Raw genomic sequence first — 27,105 nt, 5'->3', positions numbered from 1 at the left:
TCTGGTTCAAAAGTCTAGTTGAGTGGATTTTGGGGTGGGTAAAACACTAACTGGTGATATGTACCACTGATGACAGACTCATAGCTAGCTCACAAATGAGAGAGCACACCTACATCTTCTTTGCCATTTTGCAAGCAACCTGGACTCCAGGTGTGTAAGAATAAATGAGCACAGAGCCTCTGTTTCCTTCCATCCCAGGGAGAACCAGGGAATGGGCAGATTCTTGGCTCCATCACTTCCATTTTTCTGGAGTTAGTAATTTATTTTTAGTAAAGCTCCTAAGTAAAACAACTTCTAGTCTTTCCTGTGGGGGGTGTTATACCTTTTGCTGTTCCACTCCTGGTATTTCCCATTCCTTATCACCTTCGTTTGAAAGAGACATAAGCCACATTTTATTCTCCTACACGGTGGAGACACGTAGTACAATGTGTTGAACAGTAGGCTGTATATGATGTGACAGTAGGAATGGCCTGTACTTTCCAATCCTGTCTGTTATCTACATTAGAGTAAATATGTCTTTCTTCAACACACAAAATTGTTTGAATGGCTTTGCCTATTTATTAAATGATGTTCTGTATAAATATCTTTCTGGGAATTAGTGTAATAGGGCAAGTCAGCATATTCACGACACTGACCTTTTATGTCTTAAAAGCATATTTTATTCCTTTTTGGCAGTATCCCCTCCAAGTGACCTGACTGTAACAAATGTGACAGATAAGACTGTCAATCTGGAATGGAAGAATGAAAATCTAGTCAATCAATACCTCATCACCTATGTTCCTACCAGTATCGGTGGCCTAGATATGCAGTTCACAGTGCCTGGAAACCAGACATCTGCCACAATCCATGAACTGGAGCCAGGGGTGGAGTACTTTATCCGTGTCTTTGCCATCTTAAAGAACAAGAAGAGTATTCCAATCAGCGCTAGGGTAGCAACCTGTGAGTTTAATAAAACAAGGCACTATTCTCTGTGTTTCTCCATTTCTCTGCTTCCTAATGTGCTTGTATCTATTTTTATTTTTCTTCACTAATAATTTCCTGTATGTTCTGAACCAAATCAGAGCCTCTTCAGTTTTCTTTTCCAACTTCTTCTGAGGTTGACTGATAGAATTAAAGTACTGGAAGTTTCTAGCTCCGCATGGTGCCTTCCAAGAAATATCATTGGATTCCTGTTTTCCTGCATGACAAATGAAATTTTAAGGCTATTGTACTCTATGTGTAAAATCATTTTTATTCTTCCAAGTAAATCTGAAAGCATTTTCATCAGCACTATTGTAGCTAATATTAAGATGGTCCTTGTGTTATATCTTCAATGCCTCCTACTACAACTCACTTGTAAGTGACTGTCCGCCTGTCTGTCTATCAGATGTGTTTGTGGATGTGTAGTTTTCTGGTCTGTGGCAATATTGTCACTCATGCAGTTGCCACCTTATTTTTCTGTCACAGATCTGCCTGCTCCAGAAGGCCTGAAATTTAAATCGGTTAAGGAGACATCTGTACAGGTAGAATGGGATCCTCTGAACATTTCTTTTGATGGATGGGAGCTTATCTTCCGAAATATGGTAAGGAAACAGATAATACTGTGAAGTCTCCATTACAAGTGAAGGGTCTTGGGCTTTTTGCTTCCTTTATTCCAACAAGTTGTCTTCTGCATTACAGAAAAAGGAAGATAATGGAGACATAACCAGAAGTTTGACGAGGCCTGAGACATCATATATGCAGCCAGGCTTAGCACCGGGACAACAGTATAATGTATCTCTGCATATAGTGAAAAACAATACCAGAGGACCTGGGCTCTCCAAGGTGATAACCACAAGTAAGTGCCTTTCTGCTGTTTGGGGCAGATTTTGAAGATGTTAAACAAAAAAAAAAAAAAAGAAAGAAAGAAAGACAAGACTAGCAGCAATAGAACCATTTGAAAACATAAAGAAAACTATAAGCTTATGTAAGAGTCACAAGGAAAAATGGATCCCTTCCCTGACTGGATGTTTGGTGGAAAAAAGGATTTTTTTTCTAGATGGCCATGTGTGAGCATACCCTTTATCCTTTCAGAATATAGGAATGTGAAGGAGCATCCACATCCCCCTGACATACCACACTGAAGTTACTCAGCACAGGATTCCTCTGGCAAGTAAAGAGCCCGCTGAGGTTGCTGCTTGTCTTTGCTGTGCCACCGGGCTAGGCTCAGGGAAGGGCTGGCTGAATTTACCATTTTCAATCTACATTAGTAGAATGTTAAAGTCCATAAGGAAATAGGCATGAAGATGAGCTCCAGCTATCAGAAATCCCTTGCTTTAACTTTGATTTGATTTAGCAATTAATGGTCAAAGTCCAGACAACATTTGATATCATCATGAGAAAGGAAAACTCACATTTTTCCTCTTCCTATGACAGAGCTTGATGCTCCCAGCCAGATAGAGGCAAAAGATGTTACTGACACGACTGCTTTGATCACGTGGTTCAAACCCTTGGCTGAAATTGATGGCATTGAGCTTACATATGGCCCCAAGGACGTTCCTGGGGACAGGACAACAATTGACCTCTCTGAAGATGAAAACCAGTACTCTATTGGAGATCTGAAGCCATTCACAGAGTATGAAGTGGTGCTGATCTCCCGCCGTGGAGACATGGAAAGCGACCCCGCGAGTGAAGTCTTTCACACAGGTACAAGGTTTCCTACAATCATCATTACCACATTGATACTACTTAACTGTGTTGTATTGTGTCAGTCTCCAGGTACTACACCAATACAGCAATACATCAGTTATAGAGGCTTATGCAAATGAATGAACATGGGGCAGTTGGGTCCAGAGCTGAGGTGCAACAGCTGCAAAGGGTCTTCCATGTGCTTTTGCCAAAGAAACTTGGTGTAGAAATAATATCTGCAGAAGTTTGGTCTTGACTAAACATAGGGATCACCATGGAATATAAGGAAGAATGTGGTCTTTTAGGTAAATAGGTCCAGCCTATTTGAGGCCTTATAAATAAAATCAGGACCCTGAATTGAGCCCAGAAAGCTATTGGAAAACATTGAAGATAGGGTCCCTGGTGATATGTGCTCTTGATGACCACCCCCACCCATCCACTCAGAAAGATGACCACTGTATTTTACATCAGCTGCAGCTTCTCGATGGTTTTTGAGAACAGCCCCACATAGACTGCACTGCAGTAACCTTGAGTTTATGAAAGCATCATTCACTCTCACTGTTACGAGAAAACAAATCAGTTTTTCCTTTCACAGATCTGGATGCTCCAAAGAACCTGAAGCGCGTGTCTCAGACAGACAACAGCATCACCTTGGAGTGGAAAAAGAGTCAAGCAGATATCGATAGCTACAGAGTCAAGTTTGCCCCAATCTCAGGTGGAGACCATGCTGAGATCACTGTGCCAAAAAGCAATCAGGCCACAACCAAGGCTACACTGACAGGTAGGATCACTGCAAGATTGTTGAAACAATAATTATCTGAAGACCTAACCTCATTTCACCATGACCTACAGTAGCAAGGTAAGAAGGTACATCTTAGATCATGGTTAGTAAGGGTTGACAAGCAGAACTAGATACCCTGACTGATCTAGACTTGCCTGAATCTCAATCTGCCCTTAATGTTTACAGGAAAATAAAATAATGAACACTGCTTCATCTTGCATCTTTCTTTAAAAAAAACTATTAGTACCACCTATAACTAGCAGTTCATATTTGTATATCTTTTCTTATAGGTTTGAGACCTGGAACTGAATATGGCATTGGAGTTACAGCAGTGAAGGAGGACACAGAAAGTGCTCCTGCTACTATTAATGCTGGAACCGGTAAGTAGCTCCTTGTCAGGAAGCAACAAGGCAAGCTAGAGTGGCTTGAGGGTTCCTCTTTAAAAACCAATACTTAAACTCAAGCAAATATATGCATGACATTTAGACTTGGTTTGGAATTTGCTGATTTGTCAAACTTTTCCTAGGAGTGTGCCAGGTTCGACAAGCTGTTGTTGAAAGAAATTGCTTGGCTCCAGTATGAAATTTCTGGTAAAACCAGAGAGTGGGAAAGGTCCCTGCATAGTTCGTAGATTAATGGCTGGACTCACCTGCCATGTACTACATTGTATTGCCATGCAATAATGGGAGAGCAGAAGAATCCCATCCCCTCAGAGAGTGCTTTAACAACTGGGCTCTGGGGCATGCTGATGTTCTCTTTTCACCACCTTCTTTCTCATGAAAATTTTACAGATGTGTTGATTTCATTCTGATGCAGGCTGGGACCATTTTTGGAGTCTCAAAGTTTGGTGGGATAGAGGGGGGAAAAAAACTTCCTACCAAACCCCATGCAGTGTCTCTTTCACTAAAAGGAAAGTGTTGCTGCTAGGGAACAAAGAGGAAAATCAGCCAACAAGAATACCATATATTTTGACTCCAACAATTAATAGAAAATGTTAGTAGTGGGTTTACTTAACCAGTCAGACACCTTACTCTAGGGCTCTAGAAAAATTCCAAAAAATGGATGTTTCAAAGGGTCAGATGCCACCTCTCATCCATAAAAATGAGAGGTGGCATCTGACCTTTTGAAGCATTGGGTTGAAATTAATTAAAGCAACAGAGATTTTGATGCCATTTTTGTGTGTAAGTGGAGAGAGCTTTGCCTGCCTTTCCTTAGGCCAAAGAGGATAGTCTGGAAGACAAAGAAAGAGAAATCAGGCTCTGATTTATCATTATGTCCTGAATGTGTTTAAGCCACTAAGTATAACTATGTTTCCTGAAATCATGCCCCATGGCACTACTAAGCTCCTGTATGAGGAAACATTATTTTATTTATTTATTTTTTACTTATAAGTAACCACTGTGTTAACTTCTAGACCTGGATAGTCCCAAGGACCTGGGGGTCAATGATCCCACTGAAACTAGCCTCTCTCTGCGCTGGAGGAGACCACTGGCCAAGTTTGATCGCTACCGTCTCACTTATGTTACCCCCTCTGGAAGGAAGAATGAAGTAGAGATCCCAGCAGATAGCACCTCCTACATCCTGCAAGGACTCGATGCTGGTACAGAATATACCATCAGCCTGATAGCAGAGAAAGGCAGGCATAAAAGCAAACCCACAACTGTCAAAGGTTCTACTGGTGAGTAACAGCATCCGAGTGGATGCACTGTGCTAAATCCTTTGAAAAGTTGAGTGAGCTTGGCAGTCCAAGCAGCATGTCACTTGCTTTCCAAGATGGTGTTGGTAAGCAGCTTAAAATACATCAGTTGGCTGGAAAAGCCTTGTTCACCTTGGCCCAGTTTGGAAGACTGAGGAAGAATTATCTGGGTCTCTTATCCTTTTGCTTTTCTTTCTCCATCTCTTTTGTGGTTTTCTTCCTTGTCCCTTAAGGATATCCATACAACATAGCTTTTTCTTCTGCTGGGAATGCAAAACCTCATCCTTTGTTTTCAAAGGGACTAATTTTTCTGCGTGTTTACATTTAATCATTGATTTTGTTTTCCTGTAGTAAAGCAATCAAAGAGGAAGGAGGACTAAAATAATGACAATGCATTCTTTACCATTCTTTTATTCCCCCTAATCAATTTACTTTACAGCTTTGTCTCTGGCCACCTCACACATCACACACTGGCAGGGTCAACACGGCTGTTTTTGTCTTCCTATTTTATCATTTAAGAGCATAGACAAGCTGATATTATGATGCTAGTCACAGTTGCCTGAGTCCATTGTATACCATGATTAACTACAATGGTCTAAATAGAGAAGGCCTATTTCTGCCTCCCTTATTCACAGGAAGTGTTGTGAAGCAGTACTCCAGCGACTGTACCGAAACTGGTGGCATTGCTCCTCAACTATGGAACAGTGCAAAGTGAATAAGCATGCTGCACTGATAGGGCTGCATCAAACTAAAGACTTCAATATGAAAACTAATTGAGTGCTGTATGTTCTCAGGGTGTTTATGTGTAAATACCATGGGATACAGCCTCAGCTGGCATTGGATTGAAACATGGTGGAAATCCATGGAATAGAATCAGTTAACACCGGCAGAAGATCTGAGCCTGAGGGTTTCATGTCCTTTATGCCCTCTAGACTACAAGGCTCTGCATAAACCATATTTCACAAATTAGCAATAATGTACAACAGACTATCGTCCTGGCTGTGTGAAGACTCAAAGTTAAGTTAGGGGTTGAGCCTTATTTTTGTGCCACAAAGTCAATCCAACCCATCTTTTTTGTTATACTAATTTTCATGACAGCTGTGCCTATAAATGCCTCAGAGTTGAGCTGCTTCAGACAGCTGAGAGTTCATAGGCTACACGCCATAAAAAAAAGATCAACGATAAGTTAATTGTATGATAAGTCAGGCCAGGAGCTGAGTTGGAGAAAATTTAGCAGGCGCTGATAGAGACCCACTAAGTAAAGGTCTATACACCAGAGATGAACAAAGCTTTGACCTTTCCAGGGTTCTCTCTCCCCTTCTGTTGAAGACTCTGCAGATGCTCACAGGAAATACACAGGGAGATGAAAACATTTAAATATCATACTGTGGAATTTCCCTACCTAGGAATTTCTAGCATCAGAGGCCAAATCTCCCAAACCCTTTTCCGTTTTTGCTTGGGATTTTTGTTTATATCCATCAGACCAGTATATTGTTTTAAGCCTTTTCTGAAAGCCACCATTATAAACAGAGACTCTCCAGCAGCAGTATCTAAGATGTGAACCTATCTGCAGGATTTTTCCATGGACAGATGCATCCAAATCCGTAAACATCAGGAGACTAAAACAAGTGCCTGAGAATATGAGAGACATGGGGCTGCTTCTTTCTTTATTCTACTCCAACTTCCAGGCCACATCCCCAACTCTGCTTTGAAACTCCAGTCCTCAGGACAAGCAAAGCAAGTCTTATTTCACTCATTCTGCCTCTAGCCATAGATGATATCAGATCCATTTCTCTAGTGGGGGAAGTGTTTCCTCTGAGCTGCAGGTCAGAGAGAAACTAATGAAGGTAGAGAGTACCATGCTCATGACTAGAACTGGACTACCTCTTTGTATCCTCTATGTATGTTATCGGTAAGAAGGAAGCACAATGGACATAATTTGCAAACATGCCCTTCACTATACATATTTCTCTTCCTGACTGACCAAAAAGGAACCAGATTCATATTGTGGGTTTTAGAGTTCACACTCCATTTCTGGCAGGGAATATTTGCTTGCAAAATTCCTTTTATTTACTAATATTTCTATTGTAGATTTTCTATTTCCGCCCAAAATTTCAGACTGATTAGTTGGGCTTCTCAGTCTGCACAATTCAAGGAGCTTGTAGTTTTCTTTTTCAGGGTAGGTATTTTTTGGTTTCCAGTGTTAACATTTCTCTTGCTGAAGTCCTGTAAGATAGATTCCTTCTGTCTTAGAATGGACAACATTATTTTCTTATACACTGTATATATGTTTGGCTGGTTCCCCCTCTCCCTCATATCTTCTACCCCTTGCTGAGTATGGAAGCAACAAACAATAAGAAGTTATGTTTCATGCAACAAACTGGCAAAAGATGTCATACTCTTTGAGGGGTTGGCACATACATGAGTAGCAGTCTTCTCTTCCTACTACCTCTCGGAATTGGTTCTTTGTCTGAAGTGGTAGAGATTCCTGCTTTGGTGCTAAAAGGGTATGTGTTGAATCCCAGAATGGTGGTATTCAAAGTCAAGTCATAAATGTGAAATACTACATACATCGAGTTTTATAAGTGAAAAAAAATGAAGGAATTAAGTGTTTCATTCTGCTTACATGTTTTTTTTATAGCTGTATATAGTCTAGAACTAATGCAGGGAGCAACTCCTGGCCCAGATGAGCACTCAGGCTTCTGGAGCTCTCCTGCTCCTGAGGCTTCTGGGATGTGGGAGGCTACGCTGTGGGACCTTCTGGTCTCCAATATAACAGACCATGGCTTTGGTCTCTCGTGGAAGGCGGATGCAGGAGCCTATACTAGTTTTGTGGTGGAGTATGAGGAAGTGACATTGGCAGCTGGGCCCCCTGCAGAAGTCTTCATGCCCGGAGAATCCTTAGGTGCTGTGATTGATGGCCTCCAGGCTAACACCACCTATAAAGTCAAGGTGTATGGAATGGCGGGAGGACAGCGCTCCCATCCTCTGGAAGCTGTGGCTACAACAGGTACACCCTTTCTGTTCCTTAACAGGGCTACTACTATTTATTGGATACTACAGCCAGACTACATTGCATTTTTAGTTTAGAATGACCTGAGAAGCAAAGCAGAGAGAGGGGCTAAGAGAGCCTTTTATGAGCTTGAAAAGACCATTTCTTCAAATGCATAGCTTTCCAAATACGTTTCTTGAGGCAGACATTCAATTTGTAGTTCAACCACGTAACCCAGTTTTGAGGAAACTGAGCAGTCAGACTGCATCTTTGTCTCTCCTTGCTCCATTTCTGGAGAACTGCCTGAGTGGCACAATGGAGATCCTGGAGGAGGAGGGACAGTAATACATCAGGCATGAGGCATGTGGAAATAAATGAATGGACTTTGGAAAAGCCAAGTGCCTGCTTAACATTCCTATGCAATGGAACACAGATTGTGCAGAAATTACTGATGAGTCTTGGATGTGATAATGCCTTGTCTCTGAAGGCAAAATAAGAGCTGGCATATCAAGTGCTGAACAGGAGCATGGCTTGGAGAAGATAGCTTTCTACTCTGTCGAATGCCTTAGGAGGATTCGTTCTACGTACTAAGGATCCTTGTTTTCGTCCTGTTCTGTTCTGTTTCAGTCCTCCTTTCCTTTATGGCTACTGCTTGGCACGGCTTGTCACCCCTTTCACAAACTTAAGGTAACATTTTTATACAATGACCAGTTGACTCATTCTGATAGTAAACTACAGTGGTTTACCACTAAAAAACTAAATTGCCAGTGAATACTGCATATATCCTCTTCTAAGTAATGGCTTGTAGCTGGCATTTTGGCTATCAGTACAATAATTTTAAATGGGGACTACTGTAATATATTAAGCTGCAAAAAAGACAGTGGATGCAGCTACGTGAGACACTACTGTGCAGTGGTTACTGTACATTTATTTCGTACTTGTATAATCAAGTACGAAATAAATGTGCAGTAACCAGAGTTGCTGTGCAATAGCACCAGCAAACATCTTTTAAGTGACACTACTATGCAATAGCATATTAGCACTGACGCGTTACTGCACAATATTATTTGGCTACTGCACAGTTAGCGTCTCATGTAGACGTGCCCAGTAAGTTAAACCCTAGTTCTAACTATCAATTCTTTGGGAAGCACCAAGACTGCAAAGACACTGTAAAGCCAGCTTAATCATCAAAAGAGGGTTATTTAAATGGAATGCCCAAAATTGGCTGGAGGTTTCATACTCGAGGATAATGCTGAAACCCTACCTTGAGAAGCCATAGGTATATAATGTCATTGGGTTGATAGGAGAGCTCTACCCAGCAAAATAAATTACCAAAGAAAGAACCAGAAATAATGGGAAAGCACACCTCCTTGTTCTCCTCTATTCCACATAGACATGGAAATACCCTGGCAGCACTTTAACATTTGTATAGTGAAAATGCCAGCAAGTCATTGTAATGGAATTTCTTCTGGAAGGCTCAAGCTAGCAATGTGGGAAAATACAGGCCATATCTACAAAAGGATACTTTGGTTGAAAAGTTTTAATGACAGAATGATAAATACAGGTATTCCACTTTGAGAAAGAGCATTTATCTGTTGTCCATCCAGCACCATTGCACATGGCTGTTAACTCCTGTGCATCTGTTGTTCATTCATCTCTATACTATATATCATTCTATTTGGTTCTCAGCCATCTGTCTGTAGCTTTTAGATTTTTTTTTAACCACCTCTGTTACTTATTTAGCTGTCTGATTCCCATTCACTTTGTTATCCAGCCATCTCTTACTTTCCAGATTAGCTGTTTGCCATTCATCCAGTTATTCATCTGTTTAGCGTCCATAGAATTTATCAGCTATGGTACCTGAGTACTTTTCATGTGTCCTGATATTTTTTAATTTCTCTATCTGTTATATTTTATATATGAAACCATGCATGTTTCCTATGGCCCCTGGGAGATGTTATATTTATGATGGTATTAACCTGTTAATTGTGTCTTAAATAGTAACCTGGCCACACATTCAGGCACTTAATGGCATGACAAAATGGGAAACCAAGCATAAAAATATTCTGCCAAATGTGCATAATATGTTTGTAGCTGGTTTCCATTGCACCTTAAAAGGAGTGTGTGGCAGGTTTCCTGACATGCAGCCTGATCCCAGCTACATGGCAAGGCTTGGTTGACAGCTTCCTCATGTTGGCAATGTGGCAGCTATGTAGTGCAGCCCTCCACTGTTTTCAAGGTGCCAAGTCAAGGGAGCTCATCTGATGACCCAGCAGGCTGACTGCCTCCCCCACAACTCCCATGGAGCGGTGAAACAAGGCACTTGACACATCCCAGACATGGCGACCTTGGGACTGAGAAAAGGTTCTGTGGTCACAGGACCCCAAAGCACCACAACCTTAAAAAATTGTGTGTGCATCTAGGCTCCACAGAAGGTTTTCTTACAGACTGAAGCATGGGGCTCTGGGACTGGGCCCACTGTGGTCACAGGGATAGGACCTACACTTAACTGATTGTTGGTCCCAGCCCTGGGACCACACAGCTCAGGCCAGGCTGTGGACATCTAGCATTCAACTTGCCAGTGCAGGGTAGCCAGTCTCTCCCTATGATCATGATCCCAGAATCCCCTGCCCTGGTAAATAGTAATGTTGTGATTGGAATCAGATTCTCAATCCCAACATTGTGTGTCTTGCTGTCCGTGTAGGTGCATCATGACAGAAGGTGGGATTGTTGGGATCAGATCCCATCACATCATTAAATTAATGTATGCCGGGGGCTATTATGCATTGGTTTCAAGAAGGGTTCATCTCTCTTTTTTATATCCTTTCTTAGATAAAATAATTAAATCCTTAGCTATGCTTGCCAGCCATTTCTGCAGTAAAAATGATTAGAAAAAAATCTACCAATGTAGATATATTCCCTGCAACTTTAACTGAAGTCAGTAGAGTCCCATTGATTAAACTAAGCAGCAGAATCCGATAGAATATGTTTAACCATGTATAATGGTAAGATCAAGTATTCCAATGGAAGGTCTCACCCTCATTTGGGTGGCTCAGTGGAGGAATGACCCTACCTCCCTGTAATAGTAGCATTCATGAGAAACAAAGTTCTTGCTTGTAAATAATATCACCAAGCAGAATTGGGGTTATTTACACTAGAGCTAGTCAAATAAAAGGCAAGGGAGTGGAGTGATTTTTTTTTCAAAATTCATCCTTTTTTATTGCATTAATTTGGGAATTTTGATCAGCGTTTAGGTAGGTTAAAATTATGGGAGAGATTTAATTTTATTTACAAAAACATCTTATTTTTTTAAATTTCACCAAAATTTTAAATTTAATCAAATACTGAACAGCACTAAGTTTGTGATTGTAAATGCTCTGGAATATGTAAAAGCAGTCTTTATTTTCCTCTTCCATGTGCTTTTCAGCATGTCTCAATAGGCCCTCCGCTCAGTTTGCATGACAATTCTCCACTGGAAGTGTCTGCATCATAGAGCTGTATCCTTTTGTTAATTTTGCTACCATTTTATTTCAGCTGGTCTGGATACTATATGTATGCATGAGTATATACTTGGATGTACTCCACAATGCATGATAGCTACTAGCATGTATGTAAAAAGATCAGCATTAAATCAGCATTTGCCAACTAGTAGCATACTTCCCTGATGCTTCAGTTTCTACTATGCCTAGAATAGTAAAGAACTGGATGTCATCTGCTGGCAAATTGCTGATTTTGCAAGTGAAGTCTACATACAGTTGATTAAAATTTAGGTACTGCACGGTTTCCTCTGTGGATGTTACAGTAATGTAACTCTGAAGTCAGATAACAGCTATAACAGTATCCTCATTGGCAAAGAGTGAATTAATGCAATCACTCAGATTGTATTCTATGTGCTATTGTGACCATGAAGTTACTTTATTCATATTGTACTAAATGTGGGCCCTAATTCCCATTTTCACACCAGAGTAAATTAGGACATTTTCTCTAAATCAAGAACAGAATTTCACTGATACAGAATTGGTATACATGATAGAATCCATCCCATAGGCTTCTAATTTTGTTGAAGTTCAGCAGAAACAGTGCTTTTACATAAATATTTCTCTAGAAATGTATTTTCTTGATATCTATTTTGTTTTTACTTGAAAATGTTTTTAATTGTGTTTTCTCCTTTGAAAACTTTTTTTTGTGATACACAAGTGTCTGTTTGGAGACAGATGTTGAATCTAGGGTATGTACTTGTGCTGATCTGACTAATGGTAGAAGGCTACTTGCTGTCTTTTAATTGAGCGCCATCGAGACATGAACGTTGGGCCTGCCATATGAGTATGAAATGATCCGGTTAGTCCGCTAATAAGGAAATAGTTTTGCATGACTAATTAAAGTTTCAGGAATGTAACCTGTGTCTGTTGCCTACCAGCTTTGATCAGTACCAGCTCTCTCTCATCTGCACAACTCTCAGATTTCCAGAATCTGACTATGGAACAAGGCATAGAGAGCATGACCCATAGATAGCATGTAAACTCTCACAAAGGGCCATCACAGTTCCATCTCGGCCGGTATCATAAAAGCTATTTTATGAAAGATGAATCAACTTCTATTATTTTTTTCCTATTTTAGAATCCTGCATGTGTACAGATCAGCATCCACATAAGTCTTTTTTTCTTTGGTTAAGGAGAGAGTTAGCATGCTTCTCTTGTAGCTGAATACACAATCTGGTAGGGTTGTCAAGCTGTTCAATTGACCGGTTAAATATTGTCAATTGACTGCATATTTTTTGGCCAGTCAAAGATTATAGCAATTTTACAAAAGGCCTACATTTTTTGTAGTTTTGTAGACATAAATATGATTTTTTTTTATAGATTCTTGACACATTTCTTAATGGAAAATTTGTGCTTTTTCTGTGTATTACTTGGATCCACTGGCAATTTTTTATAATTGATGACTGATAGTTTACCAGTCAATTGACTGAACTTTATTTGACCAGTCAAGCACCCAACCCTGTAATCTGGATCTCAATATATTTGCAATATCTAGCATGCATTCCATTTCTGGTTTGCATCAGTAGTGTTAGCTGACATATTATATAGATAAGAGGCATTCTGAAGAGATTTAGGGTCATATCCTTAGCATATATAAATCAGCAAAGTTCCTTTGAGGCAGTAGAACTGTGCTCATTTACATCAGCTGAGGATATGTCCTGGTATCACTAATGAAAACTAGTATCCATGAATTGTTACCCCTAGTGGCTTGTGCTCTGGTTCTCGTGCGGTCGTGTATCAGGACAACATTAAGCTTTGTAATCCTACCTCTGCAATGCTACCTCTGACCTGGATTCAGTCTCCAAACAATCAGTTTGCTATCTGCTTTCTCTGTATTTAAAAATCTGTAATGCAAAATACAGAACCTAGTTTTCTCAGATGTTAGGCTTTTTTAGTGTCTTTGCTTATTTCCTTAGGAAATTTTAACTTGTAATTTACCTTTGTTTAGCACTTCTAGTGACAGCACCTGGAGAATCAAACAATGAAACTTCATTTCATTCTACCTACCCTGCACCTACTGAGCTAAGTTACTTAACAATTCCAAGCACTGATTCTCACACTGTTCTGTCAGCGCCCACGGCCTTTTCCATCTCAGATGTCACTGCTCAACTTCACGATCTAAAAGTAACAGGCAGGACATTCAGTAGTTTCACCCTAACATGGGCAGCACAAGATGAGGTATTTGATCAGTTCTTTATCACTCTGAAAGACCTGCCCAGTTTAAACAGAACACTGGAAATCTTTTTGCCAGGAAGCCAACGAGAAACAGAATTTACCAATCTCACAGCTGGCACACAATACCAGATTAACCTCCATGGAAGTGCTCAAGGTCAGCTGTCTCAGTCACTGGAAGCTATAACCAACACAGGTATTTTTTTATGGATTTTGCTCGCCATCTGTTCTTGTTTCTGCTTTGAAATGCAGGGTGTCATGTCATACTACTGTTCCATTGCAGAAATATCAGGCTGGCTTCATAAGAAATGGCTTCCTTCTGAAAGGTTGTTTTTTGTTGGGTTTTTTGCATGGGATAAAACTCTTGTTGCTCTGGAATGAGAACTTTGAGTTACCTAGCATGGGCAGTTTCTCATTCAGCCTTTCAAGTGACATAGCATCGATTGTCCCTTTTCAGTGTGCATGTGGACAGGGAAGTTGATGCATCTGCTATTTAAAAGGTATGAGAAAATAGCAGGATGCTACTGGGACTTGTCTGGATTGCTAGTTAGGCAAAAGGAAGAATCAAGCAGGTAGCCTCTGGCAGTGTTTGCATGGAAGTGGTGATGACAGAAGGGAAAAAAAAGATTGTAACACATGGGGAGTGTGGCTTTCCTGTGTCTTTAAACATCCCCTTATCTTTCTCTAGCACATGCATTTCTCCTTGAACAATACAATAGCAACAGGAATCAGTTCTGTAACCTTAGTATGTAGCATACATAATGAGCAGGTGCCACAATTCAAATTTGAAGCTGGAAAAAATAGCAAATAGCCTAGCAACATTTCCATTTCATGCTAGTACCAAAATCATTGTATGAGTTGCAGGCTTTGCACAGGAGCATACAAACTGTGGCCAGGAAGTGATTAGAGCAGTCTCATCTCTCCATGATGTATTCACTCTTTTTTTTTTTTAACTAAGTAACATCATCTCTTTATATGCTATTCCACATCATCGTCGTCATCTCTATTGTCATGTGTCAATGAGGCTTTTTGAGCAGGTGCAGTGCATGGTTTTGTATGGGACAGCATGATGGGGATTGGATGCAATTCCATATCAGACTTGCACGACCTTGTAAAGGGAATTGAAAGGGAAAGGATCTTTGTGATTCAATTTCCATTCAGAAATGGAGAAAGTTAAATTCAGGGAAGTCTGTATTGCTATTAAGTTGTCATGGCACCTGCAGTACTGACAATAATCATTGTATTCTTTTTCCTTGAACAATGTTGCACTTATTTCTAATATTGATTTATTTTGATTTAAAGCAATGTCTTATTTTAATTGCCTACACAGCCATAAAATATTTTTAACTTGTGAAGCAACCATCTCCTTTTCATCCTGCTTTCTCTTTTCCAGCTGAATTGTGCTATCTATACTGCATTTCCATTAGATATCAAGGAGCCTTGTTTCTGCTTTTTATTAAAACAGCTCAGCTGTGGATTTGTGCAATGTATGTTGACCAGCACTGATTTGAAAAGTTATTCTGTACAACAATATCTTTTTCAGGGTTACAGGAAGGTGGGAGGGAGCTAGTTGGGAGTTTGGTGGAGCTGATTGATACCGCTTTTATGTACAACGGCATAGGGCCTAAGCATCCATAAATCCAGTGAAGGTAATGTGAGCTCTGGAGGCTGAGTATTAGGCTCATGCTATATAAATGAGGCCCTATAAAACATACTTACCCATACTACCCTTATTTGTGAGGTGTGTCAAAAATTGCAGTTATATGGTTCTGGAAGTGCCATTCCAGTTATGTAAAAATAAAATAAGAGTTACCCCTTCATCACATTGAGCTTTATTCTCATCTACTTTAGAGCCCCTTTACACCACACTGCCTTGAAATGGTGTAAATAAACCATCTTACAACCAATGGGCACGTCTATACGTACATTTATGCTGGCTTAAATTTACTGTGCAGTAAACAGGAATAGGCCGGCATCTACACATGCAGTCATTAAAGTGTATTAATACTGTGTGGACTAATATGGGACTAAAGTTAGTCCCAAATCAGTCCACACACAGTGTTACTGCACATTAAAGTGTCTACATGTGTGTTATTGTGCAGTAACTAATTAGGTATAAATTTACACTCAAGACAGTGTAAGTTGCAATATTTACTGCGCACAGAGGCATGCGCATGTAGACGCATGCCCATACTATGCAGTACATGTGCATGTGTAGACATGCCGAGTGTGTTGTAAGGGGACCCTAGTGTATCAGGTTTAAAAAAAATCAGGTCTTTTGATTTCAGTGCAACAGCAGACACAAGTAAGTATGCAGCAGTTTGAGTAGTGGTTGAATAATCAGGTCCTGTCATTAATATTGTATGTTGATTTCAACAATGCAAATAAAAGAAAGGAGGCATATGGAACTGGCTAAATTTAGAGGCTAACCATAGATTATATGTACAGCAAACCGCACTATCATTTTTCCTTTGCGGACTTTCACAATTTCAACGAATCAGTCGTATTCTCTCAATACAGGCAGCTTTCTATATCCTACATCTGGAATTTCTATTTTAGCATAATGGCAATAATTCCTTTAAAAAATCCAGCGTATTTGTCCCCAGGAAACTTACCCTAAGATCTTGGGAAACTTCAAAGTAGTATTTTTTAATAATCTATTTCTAAAGATAGGGTGATGGAGCAGAGGGAACACTTTCCATTCTGTATCATTTTGCATTAGAACTTCATTTATAAAGACCAAATGGTATTTTCCAAGTGGACACCATTTGAAACACAAAAGTCACAGCTCCAATTAACTACAAAAGCTAAAGCTTCTTCTTAACCTTAGAATAAGAAAAACTGCAGTATCATAATCACTTCAGAGCGGTAACTGCTGAGTTACTAATGGCAGCTGTTAAATGGTTATTGAAATACTTACATGCCTTATGGTGAGGCTTTTTACATGTTAGTAAAATACTTTCGGCTCCAAATATGTATATAAATGGCCTTCTGTGTGCTATATTTTAGTATTAATATGACTATTGTTTATTATTATTATTATTTTTTCTTATTATACTGCTCTGCAGTCCCAAGTCTCTCAAGGAGACTTTATGAAGAGTCATCAAGGGTAGGCATATTTGAAAATGGGCATAATATTTCATCTATACATAACTGCTTGCAAATGAATTTCATTAACATGGAACGTTACTAGGTAACACCACTTCTTCATCAATCTGTAATTGCAGTAACTGATTGACTCTCTGTCCTTATTCAGCGGAGGAACCTGAGCTTGGAAATTTAACAGTATCAGAGGTTAGCTGGGATGGTTTCCAACCCACGTGGACAGCAGCAGACGGGGCCTTTGAGACTTTTGTCCTTCAGGTGCAGGAGTCTGACAATCCAGAAGAAGTTCAGAATCATACAGTCCCAGGGGGACTGCGTTTTGTGAATATTACTGCTCTCAAGGATTACACACGTTACAATATCACCCTGTATGGTGTGATTCAGGGCTACAGGACCAAACCCCTTTCTGCTGAAACCATGACAGGTACCCTTTCTAAATCATTCATCCACTTCCACGTCCCTTTCTTCTTTGAAGATAGGGATGTGAGAGCTTATACACGTGGTCAGTTTTGCATGGGTGCCTGTAATTAAAAAGCTGAACACCTCTGGCCTGATCAAATTTTCCAGGAAGAGTCTCAGTGCCACCATGATGTCATTTGCTTTAAGAAGGGCCTATTTTTCCTCAGAATTGTGTTTCTTACTTTTTCTTTTATTCTTTTTTTTTTTTTTTTTTGCATACTTAACTCATTTCTTTGACGGTGCTAATTACAAAACCCAGTTCTGTAGTGCACATGATCAGAAAGATCACACAGTGTCCTGTGAAAGGTATGGACACCCATTTTTATAGGCCCAGTACACAAACAGCAAACATTTGTGTTTTTCATATTCCAAAATTATTGCCAAACCAATGCACAAAATATATGGATAAGTCTATTAACTGGATTATACGAGGAAGTTGTCTGCAAGGTACTTGACTCAATAACCCAGGGAAGTCCTTTCTAGTTCCACATCTTGTATTTGAAGTAGACCAAGATGGAGATGAATTCTTTCAAAGGCCAATCACATGCATTGAAACATGTAACTTTGTTAATATTGCATGTAACAGTATTGTCCTCCCATTGCTCTGACAGTAGTGTAAATTGGGAATAACTCCACGAAAGTCAACAGAGTTATGCTAGTATATAATGAATGTCAGAGATGAAAATTAGGCCATCAAGAACCAAAAACTGCATAAAAAGATCTGTAATCTAGACCAAAATGTTATGACTCTTCTCTTCACCTTCATTGCTATTCATTCAGCTTTCATTGATGTAAATACAACATATAATAAAAAACACTATATATAATAGAAAGCAGAGAAGAGTGTTAAGTCACCACCTTCATATTCAGATCTGGATTTTGAATATGAAAAACCTCAAAAATGCTCCATAAATTGGATAAATTCAAGCTTATCTTTTGTAAATAAAAAATAGTCTTATTGTAATGATTCATAGATCTCTAATAAATTATCCCTTGTTTAAAGCAGGCCTAGATGACGTATTCTACCTATTCAGTTGAATATTGATTTTATTTCCTTTCCAATTTAGATCTGCTGCCTCATCCTCACCTTTTAGGTGTTCTATTTGTTATATCTACTGCTGTACCTGCAGTGGGCGGCAGTTGCTATCTATTAGATATAACACAGGAATATCTCTCTCCAGCCTTATTGGGCTTTGTAGTTATGATAGAAGTTCACATTATTTCAATATCACACATAACTTGACAGTCACTTTTAGACACTCAGAATTTTTTGAAAGAAATAGGACTTTCTATTTCACATTCCCAAATGACAATACCTGGGGCACAGTGGCTCTTCACCCAGATGTGCTAATGATCTGTTTCATGTAGAACCTGGGCTTCCTGTAAGCCCTTTGCAATCTGCTGCAGTTTTTTCTCTGGCTTGGAGGATGGCTCAAGCATGGTCTTAATTGTGGTTTCTGAGTACATTGTATTCAGCATTTAAATCTACACAGGAGAATTTAAAACTAATTAAAAGATAGAGTATGTATAGCTTGTTTGTTGCAATGGCGCTTTAAGAAGCTTGGACTGGCTGGATTGATTTATGACATGATGCGCTTGCCTTGGGTTGTGTCCTGCATTAAAAACTTCCCGTTGGAGTTCTGAGTATGGGGTGATCCCAGCTTCTACTCCAGTCACAATACGTAGACGATTGCTCTAAGAAAACAAAATAAGCATTATGGATTTACAAAGAAAAGAGACATTACAGTTTCCTGCCTAAGTATGGCTTGTGTTCTGTCTCTACATTACTTCAAGAGAAATAACAGAGGACACTCTGTAGGATATCCCACCTCTTTCCTGGTCAAACTCAGACATCTGGCTTTTTAAGACATTTTCTTTCTGGGGATTTCCTATTGTGAGACTTCCTTGAGCATTTACGTAGAGCATCAGGGATGTGTACAGGAGGAGGGAAACCGCAAGGGGGCTATCATAGCACCAAATTTTGGCTGTAGCTCCAGGATTACATGCCAACTTTCATATTCTTGAAACTGAGAGGGAGTGGGGAAGAGCTAAAATGAAACACAACCTTTCCCCCTTGATAAAGTAAGGGCTCAAGTTTCAACTTCTCTTAAAAGAGTGAAGGAATGTGTTGTTCTTTCACATCTGCTTTCATGCTCAGATCTCAGGATGCATGTCTGCTCTCAGAAGGATGGAAAATCGCCATGGCCTTGCAGCTTTCTTTTATGCAGCAATTTTAGACATTTTTTTTTTCTTTACTTGCTTCTCTTTAGCTACTGCTGGCTTGCAGCAAGCTGCTGTTTGAACCTTCTGTTCCAGGGTCAGCTTAGAGCTTTGGCAGATGGAAAGCAATGTATGCAAGAAGAGCATTTCTGAACATCGGGAATTCAAAGGGGTATCTAATTCTAACTAATTTTGTTCTCCTCTTCAGCAATGCGTGCAGAAGTTGGTGAGCTAAACGTTTCCGGCATTACTCCAGAAGGCTTCAACCTTTCCTGGACAGCCACTGAAAGGGCCTTCGAGATCTTTACCATTGAAATTATTAATTCTAACAGGTTTTTGGAGCCCATGGAGTACAACATCTCAGGCAATTTAAGAACTGCTCATATCTCAGGGCTAATCCCCAGCACTGATTATATTGTCTACCTCTATGGGATCACTCCTGGTTTCCGCACACAGGCAATAAGTGTTGCTGTTACTACAGGTATATAAACCTACCTCATATTCTAACTCTTCTTTCTCCTTACAGGGCCATCCCTTTTCCCTGACCTTACTTCTCCTACCCAGCTTCCCATCAGCTTATCCTTATTCACATCTTCTGATGAAGAGTGATGGGAGATGTTTTAAATTAAAGTTACATTTAACCATGATCCCACTCAGGGAGAGGCATCCATAACCATGAGAGATGAGCTCACTCTCAGCAGAAATAATAAGCTTTCTCTTGCTCAAGTCCATCAGAATAGGGACAACTTCAGAGAAAATGGGATACTCAGTAAGTCATCTCAAGAATTGAGCCTTGAGGTGATGTTTTTCTATAAACACCTCAGCTTTGTGACATGTTTGTATCTGTTATGATGCATTTAGGGGGTGCTGTTTCTCTTGAATAAGAAGCTGTAGTAGCTATAGGTTGTTTTGGGGTGGAGGAGTTCCCTTGCTGCTGCTTTGAATGGGTTTCAGGTGAAATTCAAGCTGTGAGTGGACTTGTACAAAGTAAATGTACCACTTTAATTCCAGTTAAGACCTCAAATAACTGCTGCTGTAGGACAAAAAGGATGCATAGGGCCCATACTGACACTCAGAATAGACATGGACTTATATTTTAGCACCTAGTACAACCTGAAGTTTCACATCTGGTCCTGTCTTAGCAAGGACGCTAAAAGGAAAGAAGGAAATCTGCCATTAGATTAATGATAGCATAAAGCTGGAAGTAGTAAGATAGCCAATTACAAAACTACTAGATCTCCTCTCAGGGTAGGAATACAGCATCTTGCACAATAGTTTAACACTAGAGCTGTGCAAAGCTTTGGTCCCTGATTTGATTTGGTGGAGATTCGGCCCGATTTGATGGATGAATCTCCAAATCCAAATCAAATCAGAGGACCCTTTAACCTCTCCAAATTGAATTGGAACCCTCCGAATCGATTTGGAGGGATTCAGAAAGATTCGGACATAGGCACAGCTTTAAATGTTTTTCCTACATCATCTAGATACAAGGCGCAGCTCATGAGTGCTGTGATGTTGGGGCACATGGATTGTCCCACAGGAGCACGAAGGGCTCCCCAGCACACTCAGCAGCAGACCCAGAAGTGGACCAGAAGCACTTCCGGTCCACTTCTGGGTCCACCAGGGAGTATGCAGGGAGCCCCCCACACCCCCGAGCTCAGTGACTGGTGCCTCCTGAGTCTGGGGGGCACCCAGGGTCCCCCTGTGGCTGATTGCTGAGCTGGAGGGGCGCCGGGGGGGCAGTGCACTCCCTGGCAGACCCAGAAGAGGACCAGAAATATTTCCGGTCCCCTTCCAGGTTTGCTGCTGAGCATGTGGAGGGCCCCCTGCGTTCCTGTGGGATGCTCCATCTGCCCCAGCATCGCAGCGATCTCAAGTCACGCTGATACCTCGAAGTATGTAGAAAAAACTTTTAAAGCTGTATCTGTGTCCGAATTGCTGATTCTCTGAATCGGCTTCGAATCTTCATTTTTGGATTCGGCCGAATCAAATCAGGAAGAGTGATGCAAATTAACGAATTGAATCTCTGTCCCCGATTCGGGCTGAATCTGAATCCAAGTCGAATAGGGCCTGCTTTGCACACCCCTATTTAACACCCATATTAACTGTTGCCCTTTGACACAGTTTCTGGTTCCTTGAACAAATGTCTGTCTTAGTACAATGCCTATGTTAGCCAAGGGAGAAATTATACAGATAATACCACTTGCATTTCATCAGGGATAGCAAAGAATAGGTGTTTCATCTAAAGATAGGTATAAATGTGAGGAATTTTAATTCCACCCCTGCTATGATTATATCATAAAGATCCGCCGAACTTTAGGAAATCAGGCATGGTTTAGCATAGTAGCACGTATTTGTGACTAAATCAACAACAGCCATATTTTCTGTGTGGAGAATTGCATTCTGGAAGTTAAATGAATTTGGAGTTGTCCACCTGGGGACTGTGAGAGCTGTCACTGGGTCATGGCCAAGCTGCCCTTATATTGCTAAAGGAAACTGGGGTGAGTCTGGTTCAGCTGTGGCTGGGAGAGAATGGGGAAGGGGCACTGGGGCTAGATAATCAAATAAGTCTTTTTTTCACCTCTGATTAGTGTTTTTTATTTGTTTTATTTCATTTTACTTTTACTTTGTGTTTTAATAATTGCAACACATGTCCATTTGTTTTTCTTCTTATAGTAGATGAACCTCTCCTTAGCAAACTAACTGTCTCAAACGCTACCTCAAACAGTGTGTCTCTCACGTGGGAAGCACAGGATACTGCCTTTGATCACTTTGTTTTAGAAGTCAGAAACTCTGACTTGCCTTTGGACTCCCTGGTGCACACAGTGTCAGGGGCTTCAAGAAGTTTTGTAATCACCAATCTAAGAGCTGCCACTAATTACACTGTCCAACTCCATGGTCTAGTTGATGGACAAAGTGGTCAGACTTTGACAGCAGTGGCAACTACAGGTATTTCATCTTCAAGGTTTGCTTTTTCTATTGTTTCTTCCACTGTCTTCTAAGCTGCTCTAGAACATGGCTCTGGTCGGACATCACCATTTCTCATCTAAGCCACCCTCTTTAGTGTGGGAACAAGTTGAATGAGCTGAACCAAGACCATTCTAAAGAACGGATATCTAGGACCATGGGAAAGGCTGAAAAAGTGTCCCCATCATTAAGGGAGCAACACAATAAACCTCTGATTGGTTTCTTTATATATACACTTATCTGCAAGTTCTGTGTGTATATATATATATATAACTGACTTGGTCCAGAAGGATTTCTCTGGAATATCTTTGCCTTTTGTCTGAAATAATACTGACATTCATTCTATATCCTCCATCCTCGTTTGCCTGTGACCCTCCATGAGGGTGAACTCTCTTTGTCCTACCAGAAAGGCATCTGCATGCCATTTTGGTTCCTTGTTTGTAAAGGTCACATGTCTCTTATGGCATTGGCATTTCTCTACTGTTGTTTTCTGTGGCATGCTGAATCACCAACAGGAACTGCATGGAGTGATCCAGTTATCTAATGCTGGTCCAAGAGTGTTCTCTCTGCCTGGCATATTTCATGTCCCCCCACTAGTAAAGAGCTGGGATCAAAAAGAAGTCCATTCCTTCTTGATGATCAGCCTCTCACTCTATCACTTGCATCACTGCTGGTGAGTCTTAAATGGACAGTTCAGTACTTTCCACTGAATGCCAGAGCCCTTCTGAATGCTGGTGGTGACTCCAGAATATTGGGATCCTACTAAACCTTGCCTGGAGAGATACTTTCACTTTGTGTTGCATGTAGTAACTCCTGGAATTTGGGTGCCATGATATGGGCCTGCTTGACATGGATGCAAATGGCATGTGAAGGAATGTGCCTGTTTCAGGATTGGGATAGAAAAGACTGTTCTCTTCAACCTGCATGCAGGAGTCCATGTCTGGTATCACTACATTCTCCATCTACAGTTGTTTGCCTCTGCATCCCAGTCTTCAGAAGCACTAAGCTTTCCCAGTGACAATGTCATTACCAACCATGCTGGCACCACTGGTCGCTAGATGACAGCATGATGACAGACCCAGCATGCATCCTTAATTGGGGGCACTTAGATGCACCTGCTCCTGGACTAGGGAATGGGGGTACAAACTCTCTCCTAGATCATTTACGCCGAATCTTGGGTGGGGGAATCAGTTCTGGAACATTTTGCAGCACTTCAGTCATTTCAGTTATCAATACAGTTTTGTTCTTCAGTTGTTCTGTTGTTCGTTGGCATGTGTCTGTTATCTTCCCCAGCATGAATCACTTATAGAATTACCTCCCCTAAATAATTACTGATTCCATTTCACCAAGGTGTCCCAAAACATTTTGATAAAAGGGGTTTCCATAAATGATCTATTGATTTATTTAAAAATAAACTAAATGGCTTAGCTCCAGTTCAAGATATTCAATTTGAGGATGAGATCAATACATGGGACATTTCTGTGTATGAGGAAGGCTTTTAAAATCAGAAGAATACAGGACTAAAAAAGTATGTAATGGCCTTCATTCAATATTCAACAATATGGCTAAATAGATAAAGGTCCTTGACTGGAACTCATCCTACATGAATTCCTATAATCTCCTCTGCCACCAGGTGCTGGGTGATTCAAACAAGTTACTGTACTTCAATACCTCAAGCCTCATTGTCCCCATAGCCCACGGTGGGATAATGATATTGACCTTCTTGACTTCTGTGCATGAAGCTCTCTGACTTTTATGCATGAAAATCTCCCTTGTTCTATCTAATAGATTTGTTTTTTTCAAAATAAAGTCCTGGTACATATTCCTGGTCATTGCCCAAAGGGACTTAGTGATGCTGCACCACCTCCGCATTACAGAATTTATCATGTAGGTGTTTTGCTTCTACCATAATCCATAGCTGTGGGTTAAGCACCTACAACATGAGTCCGATACAGGGGGAGAGTTATACATTGCACACTGAAACCCACAATAGCCAAAATGCTTGGCTGCCTAAACTAGCCAATAGGACATATTGAGAAGAGGGCTGACTTGAGGTGCCTATGTGCTTTTGTGTGTTTGGGCCTCACAGCTTCATTCCCAGAGGTGCTGACCATTTGCCAGCTCCCTTTGAATTCACTTGGGCAGCATGCGTCTGGCAGTTCTGTAAATCAGGCTGAAGATAATTTTTAAAAATCTAGTTTTCTTAAGAAATAGAACAAAAAAAAAAAAAAGAACAAGATAAAATACCATTGAAATTATACCACCAGCATCAAACAGTTGTTATGAATACCCAGTGTGTCATTCTATTACCTGCTGCAGAACAGATGCTAAAAGCTAGGTACAATGCAGTACAGACACAGCTTTAAGCAGCCATAACCCTCCATTGCTTATTAGCACAGCTCTTCGCTAAGTAATGCTTTCTCTTCACCTGTGTTCCTTTCCCTTCAGAGGCTGAGCCACAGCTGGGCACGCTAACACTCACAAACGTTACCCCCGACAGCTTCAACCTCTCATGGACCACAAGAAATGGGCCTTTTGCAAAGTTTGTTATAAATGTTAGAGATTCCTATTCAGCACATGAACCTCAGGAGCTTACAGTCTCGGGAGGTGCCCGCAGCGCTCACATCTCAGGCCTGGTAGATTACACTGGCTATGACATTAATATTAAGGGCACCACCAGTGCAGGTGTCCACACAGAGCCCCTCACTGCTTTTGTCATGACAGGTACCCATTTAAAGGTTCTTTTTGGTTTTTTGTTTTTTGTTTTTTTTACTTATTCTTTTAAAATGTATTTTGCCATGGAGCAAAGTACAGAATTTTCTCTTTTGCTCCACTGTGTAACAAAGTATCTGCTCCAGCAATGCTGGCTATGCTTAGTGGCTTCAGATCACATAATGATGTTGACACTTAAAGAGATCATTCAGTATTGGAGGCCCAGAGAAAGTGTGCAGCAGGGTCAGGTGAACAAATGAGCATATGTGGCTGGCATCACAAGGCCAATAATCTAATCTATTGCACTTGTTGGGATTCAGAGCAGCACTGCCTGTTCAAGATTCCTGCTGTCTTGTAGGCTCAGTTGCACTGAGTAGTCCTGACAGCGTGTGAGGTCGACAGCTCCTTTCTGTGTGACTTGTGAAATTTCAAAGGGCCAGGACTTTAGCTCTAGAGCCTATTTGAGGCTTTTGAACTGGTAGTAATATCCTGTAAAGCTGAAAACCCATTACTGTTACTATTGAGTAGCATCGGCAGAAAATATTTTTTGTAAATCATTCAGAAAATCAAATATTTTCTACTAACCATATTGGAGAGCAGCAGTTACTGGCATGAGTTATCTCAGTAAGTCAGTGAGCTGTCCTGTCTAATTTCTCACCGGTTGGCCCTTCACAAATTGGCCTTTGGTTGACCAAGTATTTGTTTTATTAATTCATTTTCATTTAGATTTATGCAAAACCTAAAAGCAGCAACCTATTGCTGTAGACATCTTCAGCTTGTATTAAAATCACAAGCTGACTAATAAAAAGCAAAATCAATGCCACAAACTCCTCCATACATAAGCACCACTTCAGCTACAGATTCCATTTTTTTTCCCCAAAGATAGAATCTAAACATTTTTGGTTATTTTAAAGTCTTGAGTAACTTTCTGTTCAGATTAATTGAAAAGTTTTATTAAAAATCTCAAATAAAAGGAAAGTTATTTTGAACCAGAAAGCCAGAATTTTTGTTAAAAAATATTGAAACAAACTATAATGATAATTTATTACTTTTTTTTAATTTGGTTTCAGTTCAAACCAGTTGTCAAAATCACTCCTTTCCTGCATAGAAGTTTAATTTTGACTAACTTGCCCTTTCCAACAGAAGCATGTTACTTAAAAAAAACAGAACAAAACACTATTTTTAAATATCCATTGAAGTAAATGGAAGCTTAGTCTTGTAGAAGCGATAGATTTTATGAATGGAGTAAAATGGGACAACTGGGGCAAGCACTTGTGAATGAAATAGTGATATTTAGTAGCCACACTGAAGGCCAAAAAAAAAAGCTCTGTACTCACCAGCTCAAATATGTCAAATTTTGCATATTTTTAAATGAGCTCTTTGAAAAATCCAGCCACTTATTTTAATGGTCAGTGGCAATTGAACTCTTGACAATCCCTTAAATTAAAACTAAGGATATTTTGGTCTGAAAATTATCAGGGAGAGGGGAAATCTATACTGGAATCCCTTTAAGTTGTTGACATAAAAAGGGAAGGTTGCCCATAATTAATTTTGACTAGGTAGCTAGTCTGATCTGAAGCCATTAGTCCCTAACTTTATCTAGTGAAAGTTCATTTTTTCAAATAAATAATCCTTGGGTAATTGAGAACTTATGCTTCCTATGACCTTAATTCTAATTTTACTGGATCAATCCTTGGAAGAAAAAGCAAAAGATAGTGGTTCAAAGTTAGATACAGGAGGAGAAATATCAGGCTTTTTATTAAATTATCCAAATAATTTCTAAGCCTGTATTATTTATGATTCACTGTGTGCATGT

General features: G+C 40.1%; 1 protein-coding gene across 7 annotated transcripts in view; it reads left to right on the top strand.

Moving 5' to 3' along the window:
- Positions 1-27,105, top strand: part of TNC (tenascin C) — an 85,621-nt gene that overhangs the window by 37,066 nt on the left and 21,450 nt on the right. Inside the window, exons 4-16 of one of the 7 annotated variants that reach the window (XM_059715562.1) lie at positions 676-939; positions 1,447-1,562; positions 1,660-1,816; positions 2,395-2,664; positions 3,242-3,427; positions 3,718-3,807; positions 4,842-5,105; positions 7,765-8,133; positions 13,603-14,022; positions 17,083-17,355; positions 19,819-20,091; positions 22,287-22,559; positions 25,026-25,301. In XM_059715562.1, coding sequence (XP_059571545.1) covers positions 676-939; positions 1,447-1,562; positions 1,660-1,816; positions 2,395-2,664; positions 3,242-3,427; positions 3,718-3,807; positions 4,842-5,105; positions 7,765-8,133; positions 13,603-14,022; positions 17,083-17,355; positions 19,819-20,091; positions 22,287-22,559; positions 25,026-25,301 — 3,231 coding nt within the window. The remainder of the gene's footprint in view (positions 1-675; positions 940-1,446; positions 1,563-1,659; positions 1,817-2,394; positions 2,665-3,241; positions 3,428-3,717; positions 3,808-4,841; positions 5,106-7,764; positions 8,134-13,602; positions 14,023-17,082; positions 17,356-19,818; positions 20,092-22,286; positions 22,560-25,025; positions 25,302-27,105) is intronic. The other 6 variants (XM_059715563.1, XM_006276969.4, XM_019475645.2 and 3 more) reach the window with 6 other exon arrangements.

This window comes from Alligator mississippiensis, chromosome 12 (assembly GCF_030867095.1).
Source record: "Alligator mississippiensis isolate rAllMis1 chromosome 12, rAllMis1, whole genome shotgun sequence".
NCBI lineage: Eukaryota > Metazoa > Chordata > Crocodylia > Alligatoridae > Alligator > Alligator mississippiensis.
The sequence above is the reverse complement of the archived record's forward strand: the minus strand, read 5'-3'. Positions and strand labels throughout refer to the sequence as shown.